Source organism: Pinus tabuliformis, chromosome 3_1, assembly GCF_031772625.1.
Source record: "Pinus tabuliformis cultivar Carrire ecotype Pingquan chromosome 3_1, CPIR1, whole genome shotgun sequence".
NCBI lineage: Eukaryota > Viridiplantae > Streptophyta > Pinopsida > Pinales > Pinaceae > Pinus > Pinus tabuliformis.
Window position 1 is genome coordinate 65,901,675 of NC_142301.1, and position 25,307 is coordinate 65,926,981.

Sequence of the window (25,307 nt, forward strand, 5' to 3'; positions counted from 1 at the left end):
TTAACTTAATGATATTAGAAAATATATCAAAATCATGGTTTAGGGGAATAGTTCATTATGTATATAAATATATAATAATAGTTATATTTAAAAAATATGTATTTTAAATTTAGTTTTGGTCAATAATTTTTGAATTAATTTGTTTATTTATTTATTCATTCAAGTAACTTATTCTAAAGTGAGATAAAGTAAGACAACCAGAGCCATTAAAAACAAAGTAACCAGGCATGTAGTTTACTAATTCATAAATCAAAATTAAAATATATCTCTGATGCACATCTATCTTGCATAGGCTAACATGACCATAATGACATAACCGTCCATGGCCATGCCCATTCAGCGGTTGAATTGATATGGAGATGCCTTATTTATATAAATAGACTATTTATCTCTAAACTATCTATATATCAACACATAGTCAGTCATAGATAAACAGATAATCTTCGACTGTATATATTCTTTCTTTCCCATACCTGCAAAACAATAACAGTGTAATTAAGCAAAAGAAAAAAAAAAAAACCATTAGGTCTTTCTGCCAATGAAAAGAAACCGAAATCATAAACCATGACATATTTGTGCATATATTGCGCTGAATAAAGAGCATAGCATAAATTTTAGAGAGGAAAACAAAAGCCACTTAGTCTAATTTGGTCTGCTTAAGTCGCCATTACCTGGTGCTATAAGTTGCTCTAGAAGGTGATCGGGCTGTTGCTGCCGCCCTCGTCTTCGTTGTTGCTGTTCAAGATGTTGTTGCTCTTGCTGTTGTTGTTGTTGCCGATGATGGGATTTCCGTTGATGGGGCCGTTAACGGGATTGCCGTGAATCCTGGTGTTCCTGTTGCCGCTGTTGGTTTTGTTGCCGCTGTTGTCGCCGATGATGGGATTGCCTTGGATCTTGGCGTTGCGGCCGACGACGTTCTTGTCGCCGCTGTTGTGCCTGCGGTCGACGTTGTTGTTGTTGCCGCTGATGTTCCGCCCTGCCTGTTGGAAATTGCTCATCTTGTTGGCTTAGTAAGAATACTGGATGGTATCAATAAGGTGAAACTGGAACGCCTTCAAAGCCAACAAATCCCACTTCTGCAAAAAAAAAGTGCATCAATACATAACGTGGACATTGATAAGTTAGTGTGCATCAATACATAACATGATGAGCAAATCATTCGTAACTATGCATCAATGCATAACGTGGACATAGAATATGAGCAAATCATTGATATCTGACATAATAGAAATATACAACAATACCTAGGTTACACGAAATATACAACCATACCTACAACTGGAGTAGGTCAAATTCCGTAAGCAAGAGGTGAGAAATACAATGCCATAGGCTGTCTTATATAGAAGCAGGCGAACTCCAAACTCGGATTTGAAAACCATCTACACTCCCAAACAGGGTCAAGTTTTGGTGGCCTCTTCCGTGTCGTTATTTTTTTCATCTCAAGTCGAAGCTGATATTCTCATCCCACTAGGGAGAATGTACAAGAGTGTCACGATAATGGCATCGTCAATTATGCAAAGTCCAGCGTGAGGAGGATGACATAGATGAACGCCCTATCTACAGATGTAGACAAGTTTCAGCCAAAAAAAAATTCCTTGCCCTCTTTACAGATGTAGCTACTCTCATTTGCGCAATTGGGCACACGAGTTATTATTTTCAGCTTAGAAAAACAAAAGTTTTGGCCCCTCTACAGTGACGGGTTATTCTTATTCAGCAGAAAAACACGAAAATCTTTGCGCTATCTACCGATGTAACGACTCGCGTTCGTGCAATTGGGCAGACGAGTTATTCCTCTTCAGCGCAAGGAAAAAATAAAAGTGAAAAGATGCCAGCTTTTTTACTTTAAAAAAAATAATGCGCATACGCTCTTGAATAGATAGAACAAATCAGTACACTTTTCCGGATAGAGTGACTAATCACTATATTATTCGAAGTAAATAGTACAATGAAAATAATACACACTTCTCAAGAGACAACTAATGACTCTATTACTAGAAATAAATAGTATAGTGACTTAGAGCAGATGATTTATCTTTTATGGTTTGGCGTGGAGTAGTTTTAGAACATTACATATGTCATTTAATTCGTTGAAAAATCAGCAAACGTGAATTAATGCAGCTACGAATTATTGGAGGTAGTAAGAATTTGGAGTGAAGTGCTTATTTTTACTTTTATCATGGGACCTTTTTCTTGCAGTGACCTTTAGCATAATTTGGCACGCAACTCTTATTCTTTTACTTTTATCATAGTATGGGACTCTCCTCTTGCAATGACTTTTTAACATAATTTGCATGCAACCCTTATTTTTTAGTGGCCTTTTACCAAAATCTTGAATCGTATCACTTGTGACTATATATTCTTTAAGGAAAATCAGTGTATTTTATGTGTCTTATACTCTCTTTATAAGGATATACATAGTTTTATCTTGTAAAATAATATATAGCATTTTCAAGTCTTTCTATGCAATAATATTAGTTGGATTCATAAATAGACTAGGAATGTAAACATTTAAGGAAGAAATTTTGAATTCAAAACCTTGATTATTCTTAGAGAATTCTTTGGGTGTGGTGTGATGAATTGAAGTTGCCAATAGCTCATCATCTTCCCTCTTATTTAGTTTTTTAAACCATTCATTTGAACTGAAGCTTGGGTGGTGGAGAGCCCATGGCATGCCCCCTTATATTTGTTTTAGGTTGAAAAGGGGTTTCATGAAGTTTCATGAATCCCTTCCTTTAAACCCTAACATTGTTTTTAGGAGAAAGTTTGAGATTGTAGATATTCTAAAGCTAATGTGGAAGACTTCATGGACAAATTAAGGCTTTGTGTTATGTAATGGTATACATGATTTGTATACATTAGCCCATCTCACTATTAAAATCATGCCAAGAGATGGTGACATCAACATACAAGCTTGTTGAGGGGGCAACTTGTATTGCCAACTTAAAAAAAAAGGGATCTCCATCATGCCAAGTCCCAATTAGACCTTAGACCTTTTGGGATAGGAATCTCATCAAATATGTGGGCATGAAATCCACCATGATTGTTTTCTCTTGGATTTCAAGTGAAGAGATGTTAGGGTGAAGACAAGTTTGAAATGCCTAGAGAATGAGGATGAAATAGTCCACAAATGACAAACTTGTAATACAAGATACATGAATATAACAACAAAACAACAAGAAGAAGTACATCTCAAGAGAAGTAGGCTAACTAAAACCATCTTAGACATACTAGAATAAGAAAGTACTATAGGTTAATTGCAAATTAGTTTACAACTCAATAATAGCATTAATGTGAAATGAAAGAGTGAATATTCGAATGGACATATGAGCAATAAGACATGAATTATCTCATCAACATATAATTCACATCAAAGCAAACATGCACACATAATTGGGTATTGGATAGCCATTACAACTAACAGATGAATGCACAAGAATCCATGCCAAGAATTAAGAGCTTCTCATTGATACTACTGCAAATCCAAGTACATGTAGAGCGGGTCCATCAAAATCAAATAGTGGAAGGTGCAATGCTCATATCATCTCTAAGATATCCTCCTTGCCTCACCACAACTCAGTCTACAATCACCAAGAGCTAGAGTGCTCACACCTACCTAAGTATTAACAGCTATGCTAAAAGTCTCAAGTGCCAAAATCCCCCTTACTTAGAGGCACAAGGAGACATTTATAGAAATGGGAAATTGATCCTTGAACTCCTCCATGACTCTTCTACTACTTCATGACCTTTACACTCATATTGACTTTTACAGTTCCCACATGACTTTGTTATTTGATATTTTCATGGCAATATAACATATGGAAATGTGACAAGACTTGATGTGGTAGCTTGTTAATGTGGCAGATTGTTGGGGAGATATTGAACTTTGTGAGCGTCCTTGTCTCTTGGTCACTTGGATCCACACATCTACCACCCTGCAACCTTTCATGTCTTATCCATACCCTTGTGTAACTTTCATGCAAGTTGGACATTCCAATGATTATCATTGCTTAAGATCACATATCCATGCTTTATGTTGGGACCAAATCAAAGACAATCCTTATAGTAGTGCTTGTATACTGTTTGGTCTCACATCATATTCTTATTTTATAACAAGCTTATAAATTTCCTTAATGAGATAGTCAAGTTTCGAGTTACCCTATCCCATTCAAGCTTATTTGTATTCATAAGAAAGTTCATTTTCTCATAGATATGATGGAAATTTTCTGGGGTCAATAGTTGAATATCATAAGTGTTGGAGAATCTAACACTAACCACCTATTAGGTGTCAAATCCATCCATCCAAGTGTCCTAGTTCGGTTTCATTTAGTCAAGTTTAATGAGACTCTTTGAGAGAAACATCTCAAATTTCTTGCAGCAAGTGTCCTCTCATTTCATAGACAAGAGGCCAAGGAAAAAGTGTGAAAGTAGGTTGAATTTCACACCTATGAAGAAAACGAAATGTGCCAATTGCGCATCTGTAAAGAAAACACATTGCATCACCTTAGCACCTCAGGAAAAATGAAATTGACGCAACTAGTGAGTTGAGAAAGTGCGCAAAATTGTGCAATTTATCTCTATCAGAAGTTGGGAAGATCACGAATGTTTTTAATAAAAAAGGAGCATATGACGTTTATCAAGGGCTCCATGAAGTCATCTTTGCATGAAGTTCAAACGACCATGAATTTGTTTTGCAAGAAGGCAAATGAGTGAATCTGTGAATGTTCGTGGTATGCTTAAAAAAAAACATAAAGGTTGTTGTCATATTTTTTAATAAATTCTCTTTTTAATGAGTTAAAGGCTTCATGTTAAAAGGAGTTTTTTTATTAAAAAAAGGGATTTAAAAAAAAGTGTAAAGGGAGATTTGAAACATTTTGACTACTCTTGAAATGTTTTTGGGTGCCTTATTTAAAAAAAATGGGTTTCTTATTCAAAGTTTGTTTTAAACAAGAACTTGAATTATAGAAAAAAGGGGAGCAGTGCATTTTTTTAAGGAGGTTTTTAAAGCTTTAAAAAGGAGATTAGAATAAAGGGGCATTGTTCCAATTAGCTTTGGGCATTGAGATTTTTTTTTATAAAATATTTTTTGAAAGCCTCGCCCCTCTGAAAATTTTTAGACCCATTTTTTTCAACGTTGAGCAGCACAGAAATCATTGGAAAGATGTTTTTGTTCTAGACAACTGCTATGTCTACAAGTACATTTTCTTGTTGAATTGCATTATGTTAGTGGTCAAAAAATGGGAAATTCAAAGAGACTAAGAAATTTGAAACAACGACTACAGATGTGTGAAGCCTTTTTTGGAAGAATTTGAAGTGAAGAGGAAAAATAATTCCTTCACATTAAAATGCAAAAAATAATTTTTAGATGACAACACTGTACTCGTAATTATAGATGAAAAGACAACCAAGGAGGCTTGGAACACCCTTGAGAGGATTTTTGGTGTAAGGGGGAGCATTGAAGTTGAAGATTAAGGTGGTTCTATAGTAGCATATCTAAAATGAGATGAAAATTTTGTTGAATCCCACTTTGCTCAGCCAAAAGTGGATGATGTGTAGGTAAAATTTGTAGAAGAAGAAGAGAAGGAGCACATAGATGCTCATGAATTCCACTATGTAGAACTAAAAGTGGATGAGGATTTGGTAAATCTAGCAACAATGCTTGTTGATGACAATTTGGTTAATCTAGGAACAAAACCTACTGATGACAATTTGGTGAATCCAACAAAATTGTTTGTTGATGCGAGTGAAGCTACCATTGGAGTAGTCAATGTTATGTTCAATCCAATAATTCAATTTATTGATGCTAAATTTGATGAAGACTTATTACCTCTTGATGAATGGTTGTAGATGATACAATAGAAACATCATATTTGTTAGAGTCTTACCTTATAGTAATCAAAGTCAAGTTTGGTCTTTTTATTATTTTGGTTAATTTGTAAATTCTTGCTATGACCTCATAGAGATCAAGTCTTAGTGTCAATTTGGGAAAGGATATACTAAAGTTTTGAGTGGTGAAAGAAATCAAGTTATCAAGTTCTTAAAAGGTCTAGATTTAGTAAGTCTAGGGTTAATGTGTTATCCAAGTCATGGATAAAGGCAATAATTGGTTTGGTATTTCATTATTGGGAAAATTCAGTGATGTATTTTCAGTGAGTTACATGGTCAAATCATATAGTACATCATATCCTTGTCACCATAAGTGTTATGAAACCAGCTCACATAAAGATAGAAAAGATAGATCAACGCCTTACAATTCAGCCTCTTCGAGGGGGCAACCTCCTTTACATTACATAAATGAAAAATTCTTGGATGATTCAAATGAAAAAACCTCCTTTCTATATATAGGAGTCTAAGGGGTCACAATATAACCAAGCCGACCTAACAATAGATGGATTCTATGGGGCATAGTAATAACAATATGGGGACAATAGGGGCATAACAATATTAGTAAGGGATACAACTACAATATTAATGGGGCCATCACTAGTATTATAGGGGCCTAACATGCCCCTCTCCTTCAAAAAAGTGTTGTCCTCAACGCTTGAATAGTTTTGGATGCTTTTGTATAAAATTCTCATCCTCCCATGTCGAATCTTCAGTGGATAAGTTCTTCGACTTGATGAGATAATCTGAAACGGATCGATTTCGTAGTTGTCGAGTTCTTGTTTCTATGACTACTTTGGTTCAAATATAATTTTTCCTTCCTCGTCATGTTCTGGTAATATTGTTTGAACTGGGAGCTTGTCACCTATAACCTTCTTTAAACATGAAACATGGCAAACTCGATGCACTCGAGAAGCTGCAGGAAGCTCCAATTTGTATGCCATAGTACCAATCTTTTGCAACACCTTGTACAGACCATAATACTTTGGTGACAATTTGTTATCCTTCTTAGCATGCTTGAGGGACATTTATTTATATCATTGTAGCCGTAGGAATACCCAATCACCTACATCAAAACTTCTTTCACTGCGATGTTGATCTTCCTGTTGTTTCATTCTATTCTGTGCCAACACGAGGTTATCATTTAAGAGTTGGAGAACTTGTTGTTGATGCTCGATGTGATGTTCCACTACTTGAACCTTAGAATTTTCTCTAAAATATGATGTGATGGACGGTGGCTGATATCCATAAAGTGCCATAAATGGGGTCATTTTTGTTGCAGTATGGAAGGAAGTGTTATACCACCATTCAGCCAGAGGCAACCATTTGACCCATTTTGTCTGTTTATCAGATACAAAGCAATGAAGATATCCTTCCAAACATTTGTTTACTATCTCCATTTTCCCATCAGATCGAGGATGATAAGATGAGCTATGAGCTAATTGAGTACCAAGACAAGAAAATAATTCTGTCCAAAAATTTCCTGTAAAAATGGGATCTCTATCACTTACAATAATCTTTAGGTTTCCATGTAGCTTTTGAATTGTTTCCATAAATGCCGTAGAAAATATACTCGCTTTAAATGGATGTGATAATGCACAAAAGTGTGCATACTTGGTAATTCTGTCAACTACCACCATGATGACACTCTTTCCCTCATACTTGGGTAAACCTATGATAAAATCCATTGAAACCTCCTCCCAACGTTGGCTTGGAATGGATAAAGGTTGTAATAGACCTGGTGTCTTAATTGTTTCAGCTTTATTTTTTTGGCATACCAAACATTCCGCCACAAACTTTTGAATATCCAATTTAAGGCCATCCCCAAAAAATTCCTTCTTAACCATGTGGTAAGATTTTAAAAATCTTGAGTGCCCTCCTAAGGGAGAAGCGTGCAATTCCGGAAGAATATTTTGTTTGAGTTGGGAATTCTTACATAGGTATAAGTGATAATTGTACCATAACGAATCATTTTTCCAACTAAATGTATCAGATGTACTAGAATCTTGTCGTAACTTTCGAATAAGTTCCCACACTTCGTCGTCATTCTTCCATTCCTCCCTTGCTTCGTTTATCCAATCTGGTTGGATAATAGAAATGGCACATAACAATGCTTCCACATCCTCATTCTTTCTTGAGAGTGCATCTGCCACAACATTTTTCTACCCTTTTTTGTATATGATTTCAAAGTCATAACCCAACATCTTTGGACCCATTTTTGTTGTTCTTCAGAGGATAATATTTGTTCTAAAAACTATTTAAGGCTATGATGATCTGTTTTTACCTTGAAGTGTCTTCCCATTATGTAGGGTCACCATTTCTTAAGTGCATGTAGTATTGCCAACATTTCCTTCTTGTAAATAGCTTTGTGTAAATACTTTCCCATGATTGGACGACTTTCAAAAGAAATGGGTTTTTCATATTGCATTAAAACAACACCAATTCCATTTCCGGAAGCATCACATTCCACAATAAATGTTTTTGTGAAGTCTGGTGTAGCTAAGACCGATGCTTCGCACATTGCCTCTTTAAGATATTCGAAAACCTTTGTTGCTTATGGAGTCCATGAAAATGCATCTTTCTTGAACAATGTTGTTAGAGGTGCTACTATTTTCCCATAATTCTTAACAAACTTGCGACAATATCCTGTCAACCCGAGAAATCCTCGCAAATGCTTTATGGATGTGGGGATTTCACATTCCTTAATGGCTTTATTTTTGCTAGGGTCTACCTTAACTCCTTCATGAGATACAATATGACCCAGATATTCCACCTCTTGTACTCCAATGAAACATTTGGATATTTTTGCATATAATTGTTTCTCCTCCAATAGTTGTAGCACCCTATCAACGTGTTCAACATGATCCTTCCAAGATTTGTTGTAGATTAGTATATCATCAAAAAATATTAACACAAATTTTCTAAGGGTTTGAAAATGGAATTCATCAAACCTTGAAATGTAGAAGGTGCATGGGTAAGGCCAAAAGGCATGACCAAAAACTCATAGTGACCCTCATGAGTTATAAATGTTGTTTCTGGAATGTCTTGAGTCTTCATTCTGATTTGATGATATCCTGAATGAAGATCTAACTTGGTGAAGTAAATTGATCCATGCAATTCATCCAATAATTCATCAATGATAGGAATGGGAAACTTATCTTTAATAATGAGCTTGTTGAGCTCCCTATAATCTGGACACATGTGCCATGATCCATCCTTCTTGTGCACCAATATTACTGGAGTAGAGAAAGAACTTTGGCTAGGTTGAATTATACCAGCCTCAAGCATTTCTGCAACCATACCATATGATTTTTACTATAAACCTAAGGAATTGTAAATGCTAGGATTAATATTATGAACCCAAGGGATTAAAAACCTTAGAATTAATGTTATAAACCCTACGGTTATAAACCTTAAGATTATATACCATAAACCCAATATTATAAAGTAGAATATTAAAATCTAATTTATTCAATGTCACAATGCGACATTGAATTAATTGCAATGTAATGTGCCATTGTGACAATGATTGTCACTTTGCTTGTTTCATTGTGACAATGTTTGTCACACCACGCCTATGTTAGTGAGAATTCAATTATGATTCACCATGGTTTCCCATATTCAACCTTGGTTGACCAGATTCACCAACGGTTGATAATGTTTGGCCATGAATTAACATGGTTGACCACATCCAACCATGATTGACCATGGTTGAGCATGGTAGATAATGGTTGATCATAATTGGCCATGGTAGGCTATGGTTGACCATGGTTGACCATAGGGAAATTGCAATGTAATGTAGTTATGGGACATTGAGCTTAGTACACATTGGTTGACCATTCTAATCATGTTGACGTTATACGAACTTGGTTAGCTATGTTTGACCTTGGTTGGCCACTGTTCGTTATCATTAGCCATCACTGATCATGCTTGACGAGAGAGACTTTTATTAACCATTATGGTTGACTATGTTTGATAAATGCTTGACTTTATTTGACTATATTTTAATATTATAAGTTGTACCCTAATATTAAACCCAAGAAATTATTAATATTATCAACCCAAGAGATTAATAAACCTAAGGGGTTATTAACATTATATATCAAAGGGATTAATATTATAAATTAAAGGTATTAATAAATTGTATATATTATTGATATTATAAACCCAAGCAATTGATCAGCCCAAGGGATTAATATTATAAACCCTAATATATGTTCATACATATTAGGGAGCTATATTATAAACCTAGGGGATTAATAAACCTAAATAAACCCTAAATAAAATATGATCAACCCATGGGATTAATATGATATACCTAAGGGATTATTAATATTATAAACCCAACGGAATCATATTAAACACTGGAATTTATATTATAAACCCAATGGATTATAAAGACTAAGATTAAAATTATAATTCCTAATAATTAAAACCCAACAATCAAATCATGGTTTGTAGATATTAATGTTAGGATATTCCGACACATAGGAAATAGTTAAGTACAACTTGGTCTAGTATAGAGTTAGGTATAGAGTTAGGTAAAGTGTGTTTCTTTACCATTGTACATTTTGTAACTTACAATCCGACGGTCACGATATGTAGTGATCCGACGGTTCATTCTCTCCTCGGTATTACCGACACTTGATCCGTGGCTTGACACCCGATTGGTCCATGATTTCTATTTAAAGTGCATGGAGGGTCATTTGTAGGGTAATTCGTGCATGAGAGAAGCATATGTAAATTTTCATTCTTTTATTAATAAATTGCCTGAAGTGGCCACGTTGGCTCAGGCCGTGGACTGTTTCCCTCTTTGAGGGTTTTAACCACGTCAAAAATACTAGTGTATTGATCTGTGATCTGGTTGTGAGCGGTGTCCTTTGGTGTTCTGTCTGAGGAACTTACCCTGTAAATTCCTACATGGTATCAGAGCTATTTGAGGGCCGCGTCCGTTGGTGATCCAAATCTGAAGCTGGTAGAACTGCATCCGACTGTCGTTTCCTAGATCTGCTGTCTCTGACTGCTTTCGGGCCGAGAGGACTGCTCTATTGTGTTGGGAGCATCTGTTCCAGTGAGGAACCCCTTTCGTTTCACACAAAAAGGCTTCCGGTAGCCCTAGCTGTGTCATTTTTAAGATCTGGAGGTATACAGTGTTTATTTGCAGTTTACTGTTATTTTCTCTCTGCTTATTTCGGTTTCGGTTTATTTATCTTTTATTTAACCGGATCTATACCTTTCATTTCTGCGTATGCTCTTTGCCCTGTGACTCTGTGCGATCTGGGCAAATCAGAAACAGAAAGGAAGGATTTTTCTCATGTGTATGCTCTTTTCCCTGCACCTTAGTGTGATCTCGGAAAATAAAAAACATTGAGAAAAATATTTAGTTCTTCGACTAAAGCTAACTTTGAGCCGCAAGGTTCATTTTTGAAAATATTTAGTTTTTCGGCTAAAGCTAACTTCGAGCCATAAGGTTCGTTTTCTTTGCATGTCCGTGTTGGGTTTTGTGTTTTTTGTTTTGTAGGGAAAATGAGCTTTCTCAAAGCAAGCACGCAACCCAAAGAACCCCCCTCTCTCTCTCTCTCTCTCTCTCTCTCTCTCTCTCAAATTTTTTGTATAGCTCAATTGGTTCAAAGCTATTTTAAGAGAGTAGAGGTCTTGGGTTCAAGTCTCCATTTTGTGAGGGCGGACTTTTTCATTTCCGCACATTCCCGCACTTCATCGGCAACTTCAACAACTTTTCTTCAAAAAGCCATAACTTCTTCATCCGGAAGCCGTTTTCAGAGCCGTTTTGTTTAAACCAGGCTAATTTTTTGAGATCTATCCATTGGAACACTTAGTTTCAGCATCTTTAGCTTCAGTTTCTGTTGAAATGGAAAGTCAATACCAAGTTACCCTTGACAACACTAACTACTTCCAATGGTTGTCCTACATTGAGGATTTACTCAGAAGTAAAGGTCTCTACAGAATAGCCTCAGGCCAAGAAAGGAAACCAAAGGATGAAGATAAAGCTGCTAAATGGGAAAATAGGCAAGATCAAGCACGTGGATTGATAGGGATGTCTATTTCTCCAGATCTTAGATTCCATATTGCAGAACTTGATACTCCCCATGAAGCAATGGAACAAATCAATAAAGTTTTCGGGATTAAAAATGAACTTAGAGCCCATCAACTTGAAAATGAGTTGCTTACATTGGACCCTAATAATTTTTCTTGCATTGAAGATTTCTTGTCCAAGTTAAAGACCCTTAGATATCTCTTGGAAGGTGTTAAAGTTAAGAAAGAAGATAGTAACCTTATCTATTCCATTCTTACAAAGTTGGGACCAGCCTACTCTGTGTTTGTTTCCACCTTCCATTCTACAAGAAAAGCCTTCATTTCTCAAGGAGCAGACTACAAGTCCCCTTCCTTTGACACTTTTTGTGATTCTTTAATAAGAGAACAAGAAAAACTCTTACACCTTGGTCTTCTTAATCTTGGAAACTCTTCCAAGAAAGCATTAGCCGCCCAGCAGCAACCAAATTCAAAGAATCCTAAGAAGTCATATCCTAAAAAGAATGGTCCTAAACCAAACAAGGGTCCTAAGCAATTTCAGCCCCAAAATGAAAAATCATTTCAACAAAATGATAAGACAAATAAAAACAAAGGGAAGAAGACTGATAGACATTGCAATTTTTGTAATCGAGATGGCCACTTAGAATCAAAATGCTTTAAGAAGATGGAAGCCTTGGAAGCAGCAATGAAGAAGCATAACATCCATTTGGGGCAATCTTCAACTTCAACTTCATCTTCAGGAATGGCACTTTCTGCATGTGGTTGTCAAGCATCTCGGTCTGGCTATGCATTAAATGTATCTTCTTCTTCTCATTCTCATGAGTGGCTCATTGATTCTGGAGCTTCTTATCACATGGCCAAAAACAAAGCCATGTTTTCTTCTTTAAATGATTGTAACACCAAAAATATATATGTTGGTGATGATAGATCTCTTAATGTTGTAGGGACTGGAACTGTTCATCTAGACAATGGTCAGTTTAATGATGTATTATGTGTTCCAACCTTATCCTGCAACCTTCTATCTGTATATCAGATAACTCATTCAGGTGAAGGTAAAATCGTTGAATTTTCACCGCATGATGTTGTAATCAAGGACTTAAGAGATCCTAAACAGATTTTGGCTACTGGCATTGCTGATGATTCTACAAGGTTGTATAAGTTTCACAACTTTGGGTCATCAAATCTTCCCTCAGTATTTGTTGCTCATAACGATGAAGTGAGCAAACTTTGGCATGAGCGATTTGGTCACTTAAACTATCACTCCCTTCAACATCTATGTAAAGAAAATATGGTGACAGGTCTTCCTATGGTATCTTGCAGAGATGGTGTTTGTTCCGGATGTGTACTCGGAAAACATCATCAGGACAGTTTTGAAAAACGTGCCTCTTGGCACGCCTCAGCCCCTTTACAGCTTGTGCATAGTGATTTATGTGGTCCACTCCAGTTGTGTCATTCTCTGGCTGCAAGTATTTCTTAACTTTCATTGATGATTTCTCCAGACGCACTTGGGTATACTTCTTAAAACTCAAGAGTGAAGTATTTAACACTTTTTTAGCCTTCAAGGCCTTTGTTGAAAAACAATCTGGACATCAAATTCTTAAGTTAAGATCTGATAATGGCGGAAATATGTTAAAAACACATTCATCAACTATTGCACTGAGAATGGAATTCAAATGCAACATACTATTCCATATACTCCACAACAAAATGGTGTAGCTGAAAGGAAGAACCGCACCTTAAAGGAAATGGCTAATTGTATGCTACAATCTAAAGGACTTGGTCTTAGTTTTTGGGCAGAAGCAATTAACTGTGCAAATTACATAATAAATCGCACTCCTACTAAGGCTTTAAAGAATATCACTCCAGAAGAAGCATGGAGCTCAATCAAACCAGATGTAAGTCACTTTCGTGTTTTTAGAAGTGAAGCGTGGGCCCATATTCCAGATGAAAAGCATAAAGCTTTAGAACCTAAGAGTGAAAAATGTACTTTTGTTGGATACTCTGAAGATGTCAAAGGCTATAGACTTATTCCATTTAAGTCCAAAAATGTTATCATTATAAGAGATGTAAAATTTGATGAAAATATATCGGCCTGCGAGCCTAATCCGGCGGATGTGCCACCTCTCCCTATCTCTTCTACCTTTGAAAACATTTCTCCTTCAGATGATGAAAGTGAGGATGACAATCCTCCCCCACCATCTCAGGATCCTCCTTCAGCTCCTGAGCTTCCAAAATGGGTTCGTGCTACTCGAGATGCAGCAGGTGATCTTGCTAGTGATCCTACAGATCAGTGACGCACACGTTCTCAGTTCGAGAGAGCCTCTTCTTTACTGGCTCAAGCTCCAGTAAATTATGATCCTGACACCTTTGCAGAAGCTTCAGGCCATCCAGATTGGGAAGCAGCTATGAATGAAGAATATCATTCATTATTGGCAAACGATACATGGGATCTTGTTCCTCTACCAAAGGGACGAAAACTTGTTAGATGCAAATGGGTTTACAGAACCAAGTATGGACCAGATGGGAAAGTTGATAAACATAAAGCTCGTCTTGTTGCTAAAGGTTTTTCACAGGTTGAAGGCATTGACTACACTGAAACCTTCTCCCCTGTTGCCAAAAAGAACTCTATCCGCCTTGTTCTTTCCCTTGCTGCCTCTTTCAAATGGGAAGTCCATCAGATGGATGTTAAATCAACCTTCTTGCATGGAGACTTGCATGAAGAAATCTATATGGAACAACCCATTGGCTTCATACAAACAGACTCCAGCCTTGTATGTCGACTTAAGAAATCCCTTTATGGTCTCAAGCAAGCTCCTCAGGCTTGGTATGCCAAAATGGATAGCTTTCTTTTAGAATCTGGCTTTTCTAGGTGTCATTCTGACAATACTGTCTACACCAAGAAAGTGGGCAACTCTCTTATTAGCCTTGTTCTTTATGTTGATGATCTTATCCTTACTGGTAGTGATCCCAACCTTATAAACCATGTGAAGTCTAGCCTTAAAAGGAAATTTGAAATGACAGACTTAGGACACTTACACTATTTTCTCGGTCTTCAAGTCTTGCAATCCAAGGAGGGTATTTCCCTTTCCCAGTCCAAGTATGCTTGTGATATTCTACGTCATTTTCACATGGAAGACTGTAAGCCAGCCCCTTCTCCCTTTTAGTCTGGAGTCAAACTTTTAGTCACTTGTACTTCTCCTGAAGTTGATGCTACCTTATACCGTCAACTTGTAGGAAAACTTTTGTATCTAACCCATACTCGTCCTGACCTTTCCTTTGCTATTGGCCTTGTTGCTCGGTTCATGCAAAACCCCCGTGAAAGTCATTGGAAAGCAGCTAAAAGAATACTTCGTTATGTTCGAGGTACAGTTCAGTTTGGGATTCATTACAGTGTCGAAGCATCTCCTCTATTGGTTGGTTTCACTGATTCCGATTGGGCTGGTGACCCTGATGATCGAAAGTCTATTGCCGGTTATGTGTTCATTCTTGGTTCAGGACCTATTACATGGGCTTGCAAGAAATAAGGTGCCATTTCTCTTTCATCAGCAGAAGCAGAGTATCGTGGTGCCGTAGAAGCTAGTAAGGAAGCCTTGTGGCTTCGTCAGATCCTGTCAGAGTTTGGCTTTGAGCAACAGCTTCCGACTACACTTCGATGTGATAATCAAAGTGCCATTCAGCTATGCAAAGATCCAGTCCAACATCAGCGCAACAAACACATTGAACTGCACATGCACTTCATTAGAAAGCTCATTCACGACCATGTTCTTGAAGTGCAATATTGTTCAATAGATGATCAAGTTGCAAACATCTTCACAAAGGCTCTCATAGAGGCAAAGTTCACTAAACTTTGATTTATGGTTGGAGTTCAGGAAGTTGTCACTAAGGGGGGATAGGCTCTAGTGCCTCCTTCCTTCTCCTATTGTGTCATATTTGTAAATCCTTCAATCCTGTCCCAGGTTGTTCTTAAGGGGGGATGTTAGGATATTCCGACACATAGGAAATAGTTAAGTACAACTTGGTCTAGTATAGAGTTAGGTATAGAGTTAGGTAAAGTGTGTTTCTTTACCGTTGTACATTTTGTAACTTACAATCCGACGGTCACGATATGTAGTGATCCGACGGTTCATTCTCTCCTCGGTATTACCGACACTTGATCCGTGGCTTGACACCCGATTGGTCCATGATTTCTATTTAAAGCGCATGGAGGGTCATTTGTAGGGTAATCCGTGAATGAGAGAAGCATATGTAAATTTTCATTCCTTTATTAATAAATTGCCTGAAGTGGCCGCGTTGGCTCAGGCTGTGGACTGTTTCCCTCTTTGAGGGTTTTAACCACGTCAAAAATACTGGTGTATTGATCTGCGATCTGGTTGTGAGCGGTGTCCTTTGGTGTTCTGTCTGAGGAACTTACCCTGTAAATTCCTACAATTAAATATTATAAACCCTAATAAATAAATCCAAGCAATTAAACCATAGTTTGTTAATATTAAACCCTCATATTCATATTACTAACCCTAACACTAAACACAATGTTACAAAACTCATATTAAAATCCCCATTATTATAAATTCGATGGTTAACTTTAATTGACTATGTTTGAATATTATAAAACAAAATATTATAAATCCTTTATTATAAAACCTAATATTAATTGATTGACTTTAATGAAACCAATGGTTGACTTTATTTGACTATGTTTGAATATTATAAACCCAAATATTGTAAAACCTATACTATATAACCTCATATTGAACCCAATATTACGAACTCTATTAAGCCCAATATTATAAACTCTATTACAACCAATATTATAAACCCTAAGAAATAAATCGAAAGGATTATAAATATTATAAACCCAAGGGATTAACATTATAAACAACGGTTTGTAATGGTTGACCATGACTAAGCGTGTTGACCACCTTCAACCATGTCTCATCTTGGTTGAGCATGAGTGGTAATGGTTATTCATAATTGAATATGGTTGGCCATGGTTGATCATGGTCAACCATATTTGACCATAGTGAAATTGCAATGTAATGTAACATTGATACATTGACCTTGGTAGCCATTCATTAACCCAGAGGATTAGTATCATAACCCCAAAGGAATCATATTAAATCCTAAGATTTCTATTTTAAACCCTGTGACTAATACTATTAATCAAAGGGATTAGAAATCGCAGGATTAATATTATAAACCCTAGTATTATAAACATTAAGATTATAAACTCTAAACCTAATATTATAAACCTAAATAAACCATAAACCCATTATGAACAACCCATGGGATTAATATGATATGCCCAAGGGGTTATTAATATTATAAACCCTATGATTAAAATCCATAAGATTATAAACACAATATTATAAAATTGATAGTAAAAACCTCAATATTATAAACCCAATGGTTGACTATATTTGACTATGTTTAAATATTATAAACCCTTTATTATAACACCTAATATTAATTGGTTGACTTTAATGAAACCAATGGTTGACTTTTTGTTACTATGTTTAAGTATTATAGACTAAAATACTATAAAACCTAGATTATATACCCTAATATTGAACTCAATATTATAAAACCACTATTATGAAATCTATTAAACCCAATATTATAAACTCTACTACAACCAATATTATAAACCCTAAGAAATAAATTGAAAGTATTATTAATATTATAAACCCAATGGATTGATAAACCCGAGGGAAAGATATTGTAAACCAAAGAAATTAATATTTTAAAGAATGGTTGATAATGGTTGACCATGACTAAGCATGTTGACCACATTCAACAATGTTTGATCTTGGTTGAGCATGGTTGATAATGGTTTTTCATACTTGAGCATGGTTGGTCATGGTTGATCATGGCTGACCATGGTTGACAAGAATGAAATTGCAATGTAATGTAGCATTGGGATATTAAAACCTAGGATTTATATTGTCAACCCTAGGATTAATATTATAAACCAAAGGGATTAAAAACCCTAGGATTAATATTATAAACCCTACGATTATAAACCTTAAGATTATAAAATTTAAATATAATATTATAAAATTGCATAAACCCTAAACCCAATATTATTAACCCATTAGATTAATATGATATACTAAAGTGATTATTAATATTATAAACCCTAGGGAATCATATTAAACCCTAGGATTTATTTTATAAACCCAAGGGATTATAAACCCTACGATTAATATTATAAATATAAGGGATTAAAAATCCTAGGATTAATATTATAAACCATATGATTAAAAACATTATGATTATAAACCCTAAACTCAAAATTATAAATCAAAATAAATCTTAGACCCTAAACCCAATATGATAAACTAGAATATTAAACTCTAATTTATTCAATGTCGCAATGTGACATTGAATAAATTACAATGTAGTCTATCATTGTAACAACGATTGTGACACTAGTCATGGCATTGCAATGATGCTTGTCACGGTTTGGAATTGGATAAATTAGACACCCAACATTTCAAACCCTAATACTAAACACATTATTATAAACCTAATATTAAAAATCCCAATATTATAAACCCAATGGTTGGCTTTATTTGACTATGCTTAAATATTATAAGCCCAAATATTAAAAAACCTGTATTATAAAACCTAACATTGAACTTAATATTGTAAACTATTATAAATCATATTAAACCCAATATTTTGAACCAAATACTATATGTTCCATCAAAACCAATATTATAAACCCTAAAAAATAAACTGAAGGGATTATTAATATTATAAATCCAAGGGATTAATGAACCAAAGGGATTAATAAAACCAAGTGATTAATATTACAAAAAATAGTTGATAATGGTTGACCATGACTAAACATGTTGACCACATTCAAGCATGCCTAACCTTGGTTGAGCATGGTTGATAATGGTTGATAATGGCTAATCATGGCTAAAAATGGTACACCATTATGGTTAACCATTACGTTTAACCATGGTTTTCAAAGGTTGATTATGGTGAATATGGTTGACCAAAGATGACTGTTATTGGCCATGGTTGACATAAGTTTCCCATGGCTCAACATGTTTGGTGATGGCTTCATATATTTGGCCATGGTTGATCATATTTTTACGTGATAGATTATGGTTACCTATTTTCATAATGGTTGGCCACATTTAACAATAGAGATCTTGGTTGGCCATGTTTGGCCATTATAATGTGGATAGATCTTAGTTGCCCATTAGTAATGAATAGCCCAGGGGGGTTTTCTAGAGTGAGAGGGATGGTAATAGTTGACCAAGATTGACCAAGGTTAACCATGATTGACTATGGAAATGTAAAGTTTTGTATCATTAAGCATCAATGACAATGAATAACAATAACTAATAGTATTGGCAGTATTTGACCACATTCTATTAAAACAATTAAACTGTAAATATTATTGATTTTTTAATTATTACTATTAATATCAATACACTTTATATTAAAAATATTAATGTTAATATGGTTAATATTGTTAAAATAAATAAAATTTTCAAATTTATTTTTTATTAGTAATTTTATTATCAATTATACACTAGTAGAAAATGGTGAAATTAGCGACTAGGTGACTAAAAAGGTTAGTCACCACAACTTTTCCAAGTGAAATACTACAAAAAATTAGCAATATTAATATATCCAACTAAAAATGACTAACATAAATGACTAATTTAGTCTTGAATTAAAATATACGACTATCTAATAAGTAACACTACTAAAAATAACTAACGTGAATGACTAATTTAGTCAAGGAACAAAAATATGACTACCTAACAAGAACTACTATTTTACAAAGATTTTTTGGCATAAATCACATGATATTTCATTTGTCACGTGAAATATCATGTGATTTACGCCAAAAAATCTTCGTAAAATTGACATGGATCACAGAAGCTTGAATTCAACAAAAACTACTATAATATGAATCAATTGTTTATGTCAGTCATCTTAATTGTGTCACTTCAAAAATATAAAATTACAAGTCATAAGGGATTCAAAGGCTATTATAGATTGGATGAAAGGTTATACGTCCTTATACACTTCTTCATTGGATCTAAGGATGATTAGAATTTTGAAGCTTATCAGAATCTTTAGGTTCATATCATTTGATGACATTCACAGGGAATTAAATTCAAAGGTTGACAAATTATTGAAAATGGGACTGGGCCGACACCTCCTTTTGCAACGTGACATGACCACCTATATATGTTGCACAACCTTGCCAAATTATTTAGTGGGTTGCATGTCTATTTCACATTTCTTCTTCTCCTTTCAAAGTGGTAGTGCTAAGGAGAGGGTATGAACTTTGATCAAGGAATGCTCACTTAGTACCGCTACCAAGTTTCCTTTGTGCAACTTGTCAAATGTCTTACGTTTTCTTCACAACTTCTCATGGTTCTTAAATTACTCGTCTAAGCCTTTAACTGAGACTACAATGCTCCAACATCTCTAACTATTCAAACTCTTCAACCTTTGTTAGAGTCTTCTTAGACGTGCACTCATACCTGAAGTAAAACTTAACACTAGCATCCTGAATGTGCATTCTCATTCCCTACTTTAATGCCTCATTGAAACCACATTATCACACTTCCTAAAATTAAATGTTCACGTCTTAAGGAAAAACACCTATTTTTCTGATAAAAACATAAACTATGCAGATGACTAGGAGAGAAATCCATTTTCTCAAGATGAAAACATAGGGTCTTACAACCCCATTCATGCAAAAATTTGAATACATTTAACCTAAAGAAAGATGTATATCCTACTCCTTCCACATTTGACATATGAATTTTAATAAACTAACATTTGTTTTTAACTATTATATCCATTTACTATATACCATATTTTATTTTTACCCACCTAATATGCAAGACCACCTAAATGTTTTCAATACAACCAAGTTAAAAGAACTTGTTTGCTTCCAACAACTTACATTTTTCCTCAGTCAACTTTAATAGAAAAATCATTACATAAAAACATATCCTTAAAATTAAATTATTTTTATTTTTATTATTATAATAAATACCACCTAATATCACAACCAAAAACATGTAAAAACCTATTAGTTTTTCAAATACAACTAAAATATATAAATGCAAATAAAATATTGTATCTATTTTTGGGAAAATTTTAACACTTTTTAAAAATTAAACTTTAATTTTTCTTTACAATACCCGTCCCAACTACAAAATTTTCATAGTGTGGGGAAATGACATCTAAGAGAGTTGTGAATTATTATGGTTTTACGATTAGCTAACCCAATATCGTATGCCACCATTGAATCTTCAGTGCATTGATCACGGTAGACCTAATATCGAATGCCTCCAATCTTCATTCCATTGATCATGGTAGATCCAATATTAAATGTCACCATCGAATCTTCATTCAAAAACTCGGAGGCATCTATTCTCATTATTGTTGGCAATATCTATCTTCATGAAGAAACTCTTCTCTTCTAGATATATTCAAAACCTGGTGAGTCATTCCTAGCATTAACTTCATCTTTAAAAGCATGAGACTACCATTTTGGTATAGATTAGGGTTTGCTTTATATTGCAAAAACTATCCCACATTCTCTCTCCTAGACATGAAGCCGAAGATAAATACCAAATATTACTTTTGTACATTCCATTTGGATCCTAATCTGACACTCAAAACTATTTTTCTATGGAAACCAAATCCAAAAAACTGAAATTGCCATCACATTGTGATCCCATATGGGTTGAGGCCTCCTCTGTCCGATAAAATCCTCAAGCTTGTTAAATCCATTTCCAGCCTCCTCCTAAAAGAGTGGAACTAGATCGGCCCCTGCCTAAGGGATATGTTGAGGGTGCCTTACATTGAGATGTTGTCAGTGGAGGTTTCCGCAATGATCCCTTAGGCGAGTCCAGCCTTCGGTGCAAAAAACGCTGAGGAAACACGTGTGAGGATTTCCTTTTTGGTTGGGCTCCATTCCTCTTCATCGGAAGGGCCTTCATGCCATTCAAAAGCTTTCCAAAGATGACATGGAAGATTTTATATCGATTGTAAGTTCATGCCAATTAGATTTAAACGAGTGAACATTGCCATGAGGGAATAGATTGAAACGAGTGAACATCTCCATCAGGCTCCCCTCCAAGATTCTCCTAGCAAGTCATCCCTTGATATAGGTAATATCTCTTTTTTTTTCTACATTTTTTCTCAGCTGCATGCAGTCAAGAAAGATCTTAAGTGGGGAAGAGAAATAAATGCGGTTACTCATTGTCTAGCAAACTTAGTCAAGGTTCCATATCATCCATGAAACATAGCTTCCACATGGAAAATAGTTAGGACTATATCTCAAATGGGGTTAATGAAAGCCAACAACGTAGAAGGATTTATTTTTTCTTATTTCCTTCAACAAGGATGGTTTCCAGTCTAATGATAATTAGGTGAAATTTTTTGTTCCCTAGAATGACATGTTTGTCACATCTTCAAAAATATCTTCTTTAAAGAAAATTAAGACAAAAAGATAAGCTTATTAGAATCTTAATATCCACCAATATCTTCATCATTGTCTTGATACCAAGATCTTCATTACTTCCTTCACAAATCTATTTCCTTCATGAGACCTTATCACAAAGATAATACCTTATCACAATAGGATTACAAAAGATGAACTATTATGTCATCAATGGTGCCTTACTTGCACTTGATATAACATCGAGATAGAAGTATTTTAGAGAAGCATTTATAATGTGATTATATTCATTATAAATATATCCACTTCATAGATCCAAACTTATTAACTAAGATTACTACCACTGTGATCTGAGCTTTATTCTTGCTACCACCTTAGACTTGTTGCCCCTGTGATCCGAGCTTCTGTATTGCTACCACACTAGACTTGTTTCCACTGTGATCTGAGCTTCTAGAGGGATCTGATTCCATTCATCATTTTGTCACCCATACTATCTAAAATATAGAGAGACCTTTCAGTGGAGATCTAAAGCTGTTTTACTGTCTTATCCACTGAAAATTTTAGAGGTATGCAAAGTATATTTTGTGGTAATGCAAAGATCCTAGCCTCCTATATATAGTTACTCCTCGATACACTTAAACCAACCTGACATCCGAGTGGGTGGGTCTCCTTAATGTGAGACGACATGAGTTTGTCACCTTATTTGGAAGCTAACATGAATAGAGGACTATGTTCTTGTCATTGGAGGGCTACATAGAATTCTATTTATTTGACATATTGATGCAGGAGCATTCAGCTCAGAATTATCATTATACTTTACTAGACATAGGGGGTCTTGTATTTTCAGGAAGTTGGTTTCCTAAGTGTTAAATTAATGTAATTATTTAGGATTTTGAGTGATTTTAATAAGAATACGAATTAATTAGGTATTGTGAGGCATATTGTAAATTTTCTCAAATGTTGGAGAACATGAGGGAATCGGGATAGTTAAGAGTTCATAGGGATTGATAGCTTTGGAAATTAATTGTAGACCTTGAATTAGGAATTAGTTCATGATTTATAGGATTGAGAGGATTCTTAGGTTTTAGTTGAAATTATTAAGGATCTGAACTAGAATTGGCTCATAGAGCCTTTTGTATAAATGTAAGCCTAAAAGGCATAGAAAGAGTTAGCAGGTTAGCTAGTTATAGGTTGTGAGTTAGAGGTTTGACTGTAAGCCTACAGGCAGGTAGGAAAACAGAGGCCACTGATTAGAATATCAAGCTCGAGAGAGAGAGAGTAGCATGTAAATATTTATTTATCAATACAGAGAACTTGATTTTGAATTATGTGGTGTGTCGCGCGGAATGAGTCGATCTTGCGGACAAGATAGACCTTCCTAGAATCTAAAGAAGACCTAACGACAAGCAAACCAACCAGACACTATCTTTCTCTAAATATGCTTCAATAAACAATAGCAAACAAAGGTTTCTAGGGCCTACCTTTGGTCCAACGCAAGCTTGTGGATGCCCTCGCTCTTTCGATCCAAATGAGCTCCTCTTCGTGAATATGCAAACACAAACAAGGAAAACAAATTAAATAGCACCTGAAAAACCAATTGAAAAACTAATTGCATGAAACATATTTAACATGAAAGTCAAGGAGTCAATGAAACAAATAACATAAGATACTTGTTGAGAAAAATGAGTTTGATTGTATTAATTCAAAAGAAGAAGAACCTTACAACCTTTGCCTTGACGTTGTACAAGCTCCTCCCAGGGTCCAACAAGATGTCTCCTCTACTTTGACAAGTTTCACTCACTCTCCAATAGAACCAAGAGGTATGTGATCTCTCCTCTCAAGCTCAACCAAAGAGTCTCAATTTCACCAGCATTTACCCTCAAAATGTTCAGCTTCTAACCTCCCTAGTCCTCACCCCAATGCCTGTATTTATAGTGCAATGGAGGGAAGTTACTAGGCCCTCCTTCAAAGGGATAAAGCCCTCCTTCAAATGGATAGCTCCTTTAGTCAAGGGATTAGCTCCTTCTCTTTTGGGATGCATGAACCACCTCAGGGCGAACAATCCACGTCAAAATTCCTTCTAGAAAACTCTAGAATTAACCCAAAGTGAGTTTTTTAAGATAAAAATTGCGCCTTTTGACTTTCACAGGGGTCCGCACCTGCACCGTTAGGAACAGAGTGGGCAGGTACGCAGCTTTTGTACACAGAAGGTGCGGGACCGCAGGTGACCATGGGAGAAAGTGCGGAACCAGAGTTACATTGATTTCTAATGTCTTTCTCCCACTTCCAAAGCTTGATTTGAAGAGCTGAGGTTCTAGACTTGCTTAGGAGGACAGTACAAGTGATGATAGACCCATACTGACTGCAAATAATCATGGTGACGATATTTTTGTGTAACAGATTGCCCCCTAAAGTGCAAAGTCTGTAGTAGATGAGGATTTCATTTATCATATAGGAAGAGTGAAGTACTTTATCATTTCAAGGATTATCTTGTGGAGAGCCCGGTCGGAACCTGTAAAAACATTCAATGCAAGATATATATATGAGATCATATCATCACTGAGGTAGGAATTCCCATACTCAGATCAAAACTAACTAGAAATCTACCTACTGCTCTGATATAGGAATGATCTTGTGAAACATCATAAGTATAGACTCATGTGAACACAGTATGGACGCAGGCATCTTTTATGAATAGTCCACAACATAATGAGTACAAAATTACTCGCAGCCTGGATGGTGGAAACTAGATCCAGGGTCTTCATTTCTACTTCCCGAAATAGTACGATCCTATCCATGCGAATAAATGTGTTGATGTCGAACATGGTAGAAACCACTTGATTACCAGTCAATGATGTAAACTGTTAACAAGCGTGAGAGAAACCACCAGTGATGTCAATGGCTCTCAAAGTACTCAGTACAATCC

General features: G+C 35.5%; 1 protein-coding gene across 2 annotated transcripts; it reads right to left on the reverse strand.

The window, feature by feature from the left end:
- Nucleotides 1-206: 206 nt before the first annotated feature.
- LOC149185805 (uncharacterized) lies at nt 207-1,430 on the reverse strand. 2 transcript variants are annotated; one of them, XM_089412494.1, is made up of 3 exons: nt 1,273-1,430; nt 672-1,076; nt 207-473 (listed from the first exon to the last, which is right to left on the reverse strand). In XM_089412494.1, exon 2 carries the CDS (start codon nt 996-998, stop codon nt 690-692), a length of 309 nt encoding a protein of 102 aa, XP_089268620.1. In that variant the 5' UTR covers nt 999-1,076; nt 1,273-1,430; the 3' UTR covers nt 207-473; nt 672-689. The 2 variants fall into 2 exon arrangements, with proteins under 2 accessions (XP_089268620.1, XP_089268621.1); XM_089412495.1 differs by having other exon boundaries at nt 1,245-1,360.
- Nucleotides 1,431-25,307: the final 23,877 nt, after the last annotated feature.

Coding starts and splice junctions, on each gene's coding strand:
- LOC149185805 (XM_089412494.1), bottom strand. CDS start 998: ATGAGCAATTTCCAACAGGCAGGGCGGAACATCAGCGGCAACAACAAC.